This window comes from Nicotiana attenuata, chromosome 3, assembly GCF_001879085.1.
Source record: "Nicotiana attenuata strain UT chromosome 3, NIATTr2, whole genome shotgun sequence".
NCBI lineage: Eukaryota > Viridiplantae > Streptophyta > Magnoliopsida > Solanales > Solanaceae > Nicotiana > Nicotiana attenuata.
The window spans coordinates 69,942,115-69,949,992 of record NC_031991.1 but is presented as its reverse complement, the minus strand read 5'-3'; the positions used below and the strand labels follow the sequence as shown (position 1 = coordinate 69,949,992).

The 7,878-nt window shown below is 36.0% G+C and overlaps 2 protein-coding genes across 2 annotated transcripts in view; one reads left to right on the top strand and one right to left on the bottom strand.

The window, feature by feature from the left end:
* The window catches only part of LOC109224052 (AP2-like ethylene-responsive transcription factor At1g16060), a 4,609-nt gene extending 2,344 nt beyond the window's left edge, over positions 1–2,265 (top strand). The window contains exons 7-8 of the mRNA XM_019388590.1: positions 551–627; positions 1,611–2,265. Coding sequence (XP_019244135.1) covers positions 551–627; positions 1,611–2,173 — 640 coding nt within the window. The 3' untranslated portion in view covers positions 2,174–2,265. The remainder of the gene's footprint in view (positions 1–550; positions 628–1,610) is intronic.
* On the bottom strand, positions 3,361–7,515 carry LOC109224051 (tubby-like protein 8). The gene is made up of 9 exons (XM_019388589.1): positions 6,906–7,515; positions 6,550–6,664; positions 4,620–4,793; positions 4,445–4,494; positions 4,239–4,335; positions 4,069–4,152; positions 3,891–3,983; positions 3,697–3,764; positions 3,361–3,601 (listed from the first exon to the last, which is right to left on the bottom strand). The coding sequence occupies exons 1-9, from the start codon at positions 7,373–7,375 to the stop codon at positions 3,526–3,528; spliced, it is 1,227 nt and encodes a 408-aa protein (XP_019244134.1). The 5' UTR covers positions 7,376–7,515; the 3' UTR covers positions 3,361–3,525.

Sequence of the window (7,878 nt, the reverse complement as noted above, 5' to 3'; positions counted from 1 at the left end):
TTAAAGCATAATAAATGAAGCTTGAAAATGTCAAAAGTTGTAGTAAGATGCCCATGTTGCCTCTCTAGTTTCTACCATGCACTGTTATGGAGTCTTCTCCCCTTCCCATCCTTCAGCTAATGTGGCATCTAAATATGTCCTATTGGTACGTTGAACAACTTTGGTCTATTCTTAAATGCTTCACGTTTCTTCCATCCATGTGCTTGTAACACTCATGTTCATCAACTCGTATGTAGTTCATCACAAGAAGAGTTGGTTTCTATAATATACACATATTGATAATGTTGGTGTACATTAACTTGCTCGCACCTAATTACTTGCTGCCTTTTACCAGCACAAGTACCATATGTAATTATGCCCATTAATACTTAGACAGATAGTAAAAAATCATCTACTGTTGTCTCTGTTATAGGATGTAATTGAACCTTAGTCTTCAGAATTTGCATTCAATTTATTGACCATTTGATCACATCCTTGGGATGCTTACATTGAAATCTATTACGTGTTCAATGGGGATCTTGTTCTAAGTATAACTTAGTTTTGACTTTAGACACCATCATAATGGAAGATGGGAGGCTCGCATTGGAAGGGTGTTTGGCAACAAATATCTCTACCTTGGAACATATGGTACGTCGGAGATTCTTATTAGTATGTATTTCCTATTAATTGAAGTTGTATTCTCTATATTTACTATGTTGTCTCTTAAAACTTTAACCCAACCCCCTCATCATTTTGGTAGAAAACCCAAAAAGCAAAAAATAAAAATAAAAATTTAGTCCTTCCTCCTAAATTGATGTTTCCGGCTTAAATGTAAAGTGTCGGATAAGAAAGACAGAAACTTTAAATAAGTTTGGCAAATAGAGGGTAGTGCTCCAAAATTAATATATTTTGGTTGCTTACCTAAACAACCTTACAAAGACATCATTTTCAAAAGCATTTGTCCCTAAATCAATCCAAGTGTTGTGATATTATTGTTAATTGCACTTAAGAAATAAGCATGATGATTGCCACATGTCTACTTCTTTGTCAGTATTAGTATTGCCAAATGAATACAGTTATGTTTAGTTACAAATTGAGGGCCTCTTTTAGTGTTACTGTAGCCGTAAAAATCATGGGGTCGTAGAAGCAAAAAATAAGTCAAATAAGTGAGGCAAAACGGCTAAGAAGTTAGATTAGGGAAGGAAAAGAATTGAATATAGTTGGTGGTTGGGTATATAGATCACCAACTTTCAACTGCTAGGTCTGCGACTATTTAAGATTTCATAACACATGCCCCATGTCTTCATTTTTCAACATCTCACCCAATTTCTCATGCAAATAAGTTTCTAGAATTAAATACGTATATTATAACCGCATCATTCCCAAAATACCCATCAACATCAATTCTTTCTTTTTGTCCTCCCTCGCGCTTTTTTTATTTTTTTAAAAATTATTGGGAAGGTAAAATCACATGCAAGCCCAGAGTGTGTTATATATATATAAATTGTTGAATCTCCTAAACATAAAAGCTTCTACTTTAGGATATAGGTTCGAATATCAAGTATGATATTTTTGTATATTTTTTTGAATTTCCTTATTAAAATTTCTGATTCGGCATTGATCACATGCAGCTACTCAAGAAGAAGCCGCAACAGCTTATGATATGGCGGCTATAGAATATCGTGGGTTAAACGCAGTTACAAACTTTGACCTTAGCCGTTATATCAAGTGGCTGCGTCCCTCCAACCAAACTAATAATATTACTACCATTAACAACCCTAGTAACAGTATTGAACCAAACCCTAGCCCTAACGCTGATGACATTCATACTATGCCTAACACCAAAGAGGAGATGGAATGTAGTTTCCTCCGACAGCAACAACAACAAAGCTCGAACTCTGATGCAACAACCGTGGCGCTGCCACATCCAGCTGCCGGCGCCACGGCTTCATCTGCATTAGGGCTTTTGTTGCAGTCTTCCAAGTTCAAGGAAATGCTTGAAAGAACATCGGCAGCTGACTGTCCGGAGACGCCACCGGAGCCGGATAGGCCGCGGCGGAGCTTCCCCGATGATATTCAGACGTACTTTGATTGCCAAGAGTCGAGTAGCTTTATTGAGGAGCATGACATTATTTTTGGTGACTTGGATTCTTTTGCATCGCCCAATATGTTTCAGTGTGAGCTTGATAGCTAGCGATCGAGCTTACCCTAAGGAACTTAGAAGTATTAATTAATAACTGTGGACGTGAGATATACAGATTATTTGTGAATACTGTTTTAAGTTAAGGAGAGTTTGGATAGGCAACATAAACAAAACAAAACAAAACAAAACAAAAAGGAGAAAAAGGAAAATCAAACCAAATAATTTCCTTTAAAATGATTTTTTTCTTTCAAGAGGAGAGGAGAGAATGAGGATAATTTTTTTCCAGTATTTTTATTTATGGACTGTAATTTTTTTTATTTTTTTTTTGCAATATTGTATTTGGTTCATTAGTATGTGGATAGAGAAAGCGATAGACATTCTTTTATCAGGTATGAGTTTTAAATAATAATAAGACTGTTGCCACTTGAAGTCCGACACACCGTTAGAATTATGTATTTGATTTGTAGTTGAACTCTTGTCTCGTCGGCATACAACTTTTTGAATCATAATATAGCTTTGAGATTATTAATTGTTTTATTGGAAATATGGGTTTGATCTAAGATTCATTCAGTAACAGTAAGATAGTATCTGCATAAGTATGCGCCTGTTCGGAATTTGAGTGTTTTAATTTCTGCCTTTTTATGTTTTTCTATATTACACATCCAGGCTTTAACTCATTTAAGTCTCATCACAAATTAAGTGCCTAAATATAGTACCCCATTTGGCCATATTGTTGCAACTAATAGTATTGAAGTTGGTCACGCCAATTAGCTTGGTGTACGTTGGAAATTGGATTCATACTCAGAGGCGGAGTCAGGATTTAAAGTTTATGGGTTCGAGAATCTAATATGTTTAATTATTGGGTTCTAAATAAATAAATTATATAAAATCGATAAATTTCTTAAAACAAATATATGGTTTAGATAAAAGCTACTGGGTTCGGCCAAACCCGTAGTTCGTACTCTAGCTCCGCCCCTGTTCGTACTTACCACATTGTAATCTCATAATAGACTGACCAGGCATAATTCCGGTCTTGTTGAAACTTGAAAGTGCCATTATAGGCAGTACACAGAGGACCCCTTCCTAATACAAGAGTTGCATAAGTCAAGAAAGTATTGCATTATTGACTTATTGTCATGCAATGTTATAGTAGTGGGAGTACCCAATGCTGTACGACTTGTCAAATGTCAGAAAATGGAGCATGTAAGTTGATGAAGTTAGATGCTTAAACAGGCATATTAATGTAAAAAAAATTCCATCATATGCATTAAGGAAACTTAACAAGCAGGGTAAATGAATAATGATACTTATATCTCGTTCAGAAAAAATTGCAGAACACACTTAAGTCAAATCAATGACTTGCTGTTCAGAGGTTGAACAACAAAAGGCTCCAGAAATTCCATTTACAGTGTGCAGCACAGCTTTGAATCAATAGAAGCCAAACATATGCAAAATGCTTGATAACCTGTCAATGGATACCTGTATACCAGCATAAAATCTCAAGTTGTTAGTATTACTCGATTGCTCGTTGAGATAATTTTCCAGCTGTTGAATTGAACTAGAGTATACCATACCTGTAGTCCATCACATACTTAGCTTTCCCCACTCTACCAAGTTGTAGAATTGTCTGCCTTCCGTTCTTCTAATAACAATCATAAAACAAACAGTTAAAGGCATAAATAAACAACTATCAAATATTATTTTTTGCTGGAAGTTCAAAATCTCTGTATATTTTTCTGTCGTTAAGGTTCTCTAATGATCTCAGTACCTCCATTGTCAGCTGGAAGTTCTTAACTGAGCTCTGGATTCTGAGTCCTGCTCTTCCTCTATCTCTAAAATCTAACTCATACTGTCTTGACACCTACATGTACCAAATAATTGCATATGAGATGCTTAAATGAGGAGTGAACTCGTAAATTTCTAACGGATATTGCCAACTAATGTACCTTATTGTAATGTGGAATCTTTGAAAACAGCTGATTTACTTTGTCCATGTGCTCCTCCCAATCCGCGGGTAGTCCGTTGATGTGCTGTATATAGAGCAGCAAATTAGCTTACTTTGTACTAATAATTTTTTTAAAGTGTCCTGTTTATATTTTTTGGCAACAATTCTCACCTGAGTTGTACTCTTCAACTGCATTGACTGGTGTTTTGGTATGCATGCTTTCATCCTTCGGTAGCTCCCAGTCCAGGTTGCGATGGTAGGCATGAATCTGTGGACAACAAGGGAGAAAACCTTAAGATACTTTTATCGCTATGGTCTGAGTACTGCCACTTTCTGGAATATTGTGGTAGTTTTGTGTACTACGATACAAAACTTACGTTACAACACCAAGCAATTTTGACTGTTTGATTGCAGAATTGGGACGGCCCTGAAATAAATTGGTTAAGCAGCAGCAGCAAGAGTTAGATAGCATGCGCTTGTCCATGGAATGATTCCATTAAACCCCAGGTTTCTTATCTCATAATCTCATGATAGTGCTGAAAGAAAATTTACCTGATCCCATATGTGGTATTTTGAACCCAGTAGATTAGCAGTTACACATCCAATCAAACTGTCTGATTTTCCCCATAACCCCTTTGTATTTTGAGCAACTACAAACTCAGATTTTCCACCACGCCTTCTGTAATGCGCAATGGCGAGTTTCCGATTCTGACGTCCATGGCCCTCCTTCAGTTATTAAATAAGTCACACGAAATAGATATCAGTACACATGTCAAAGTTCTGAAAATACACTTCGGTTCAAAAACCAGTTTCCCAAGCGGGTCCTGTAATAGCATAACTCTCAACTATGCACAGAACCCTGCTGCTCCGTTCCTTAAGCAAATAAAATCTTTTGTAGACATGAAAAGATGAAGTCATAAACCATAAGCTGAAAGTAGACAAGCATGTTAACTAATTAAAGCTCTGAAATTTACTGGTGCAAATGCTTCTGAGGAGAATTTGGCGACAACAAATTAGTTTGGAATAGAAGCTTTTCAAGTGACAAGAGAAAAAACAAGCAAAAGAAAAAATTCATCTTGAAATTTGGACCAGCTTTCAGGAGTGGAAGAAAGAAGCTATCGAACAAAACTACTAGCATTGGGTGATCTAAACACATTTGCACTTGCCTTTGATAAAGAGAAAGGGTAAGACATGAACTGATGGTGTCAATTCCTTAGTCAGGTTGATTCATAGCAGTTGCCAACAATTGTATGATGACTCCGTTAGAAAGCATTAAATATCACAAATGTTGAATGGATGTCAACCAGCTTAGAGAGGATGGCAGTAACAAAATTTTCAAGGATATGGAAAAGAAAAATCACCGTCGAAATAAGTCCATCAAAAAGCGTAACTTCACAAATAAGAATTTTCAGGTCAAGCACAAGAGTACATATGTGATCAAGATTTTCATGCTTGCAATGACTTGTAGAAATTCAAATCTGCCTGATGCTCACGGATACAAAGAGAAGAGAAAGCAGTAACCATTTGTACATAGGGAAATCTCTGTTATGTAATAGCGACAACCATTTTCCAAAGAATCCACCTTAGTGGAGAACCTTTGACTATACAATAACCCTAGCAACCTCTTAGTTAACATTATCCAATCTGTGGCAGATGGCTAGATACCTTAATGGAATCTGAAATCTATATTTGAATCCACATGTCTGTTGCCATTGATAGAGACATAATTGGACGTTGATCTATACTATCTTATAAGTAAATCTTTCATAAAAATTATCTAGCATGATGATATAAACATCTGTCTTGTTTCTTAATATTCATATTTTTCTGATAATAGCTATGTAAAATGTTATCAAGCTACCTAAACTCCCTGCCCCAAGATATTACCCTTTTCCTATAGAAGCAAAAGATATGAATCGTAGAAACCACATTCAAGATTCAAAAACACAGGTGAGCTTCGCACAAACTCAATCAGGGTCTCTAAAAAATAAGAATTTGAGCAACATCAGAAGTACTGCCAATATATGCATATAAAAACAGCAGTTCAAGATAATTGACATCAAAGTCAATTGTACCAACTATAATCTGGTCAATAACACGGATATGATACTAATGGAAGGATACAGGGTGAACTCTTTGATTAGGCCAACTACAATCTGGTCTGAGACAATTCTTTTTTGAATGTTGTCTTTTTTTAAGGTTAAATTGGTGCAAAACTGTCTCATTTATTCTCTTTCTACTATTGAGTTGTCTACTTGAGAAATATTGTGGGGTCTATTGTCTCCATTCCATATGGAAAATTCATCCAATTTCCTCTATATATTTGAAATTTGGAGTTAACTGGAACATGCAACTTAATCACAAGATAAAGCATATCTTAACATCAACTCAACAAAGAACTAAAATCAAGCACTGAATAGCAGATAATGCTAATTACTACAGCTTTATATAAACTTAATAAAAGTGTAAAGAAGAGCCTTACATTAGTATAAAGTGAGTAAAAAGTCCCTCCATCCCGGCTTTCTGAAGATGTTTCCTTTACTATGACACATGTACATCTTCCAATGTCTATAGGCAAAGGCCTGTACAACAATGACCTGCAAAATGCACAAAAGGAAAAAAAAAATGTTAATTTCGTCTACAAAAAATGTTAATATTTTTTTTTGAGCCGAGGGTCTATTGGAAACAGCCTCTCTATCTCCACAAGCTAGGGGTAAGGTGTGCGTACACATTACCATTCCCAGACGTTACACTGGGTATGTTGTTGTAGTTGTCGTCTACAAATCAATCATAAGCCTAACTGCATAAATTTAAGCAACAAGAGAGGTAAAATTGAACCTATTTGGAAGTGTAGACCAAGAAGAAGCTGGAGCAGCCTCAGAATCAGAATAATCCCAAATGTTAGCAGAATTCGGCGTCTCTGTATCCGCATGTTCCCAGATTTTCAACCCAATCTTGGACTCTGGTTCATTTTGTTGTATACATAACTGAAGTGAAGATGGCTTCAAAACCGAGTCTTTCAAAGCAGACTCTTTATTCACAACCTTATCAGTCCAATTAAACGGTAAAGCATTTTCTTTATCAAAAAGATTGGATTTTTCAGGTTTATTTGGTGTCTCGTTCTCTTTGTTATCAGAGATAATGAGTTGGTTCTGGAGCAAATGAACACCCAATGTTTCTCCTATAGTGCTGCCACTGCCACTGCTGCTGCTTCTGTTTTGTCTTAGCTCAGTCAAGGGATTATCATAAAGGGAATTATATGAATTTGAAGAACGAAGAGGGGTTGGGAGTTTCTTGAAGCCAGACATTTTGGTCTTTGTGTGAGATATGAAGGAACCGAATTTGGAAAGAGCAGAACAGCAAGTGTCAATAAGGCAAATTGGAAAGAGCTATATAAGGAGATTGTTGCTCTGTTGTGAACCACTTTAGAGAAGGGGTTTAACTTGACAGTGTAAGTAATAAAATAACTTTACATTGTCCGTTGCGCATTCATAATTTGGATTTTATGGGTTCAAGTTTAAATTTATTTGGCGAAATATATAAACGGCCCCTTTAAGTTATTCTCAACGACCAGACAAACACCTCAACTGAGCCATTTACCATTTAGACACTTCAAATAACTATTAAGTGTATCAAGTAAACACCTTAGTGCATCAGACCACATGCGTGACTTACACTTGCTAATGAGTGTCAAATGAACCAATTAAAAAGTGGCACGTGTAATTTGAATTAACAAAAAAAAAAATACATTTAAAGAAAAAAAATTCTTTTTCCTTACTTTTAACCAAACCAGCCCGCTCCCCCCCCCCTC

Coding starts and splice junctions, on each gene's coding strand:
- LOC109224051 (XM_019388589.1), bottom strand. CDS start 7,375: ATGTCTGGCTTCAAGAAACTCCCAACCCCTCTTCGTTCTTCAAATTCA. Junction 4,495..4,619: donor AATACCACATATGGGATCAG/GTAAATTTTCTT, acceptor AATTTATTTCAG/GGCCGTCCCAATTCTGCAAT. Junction 4,153..4,238: donor AGTTGAAGAGTACAACTCAG/GTGAGAATTGTT, acceptor CTCTATATACAG/CACATCAACGGACTACCCGC.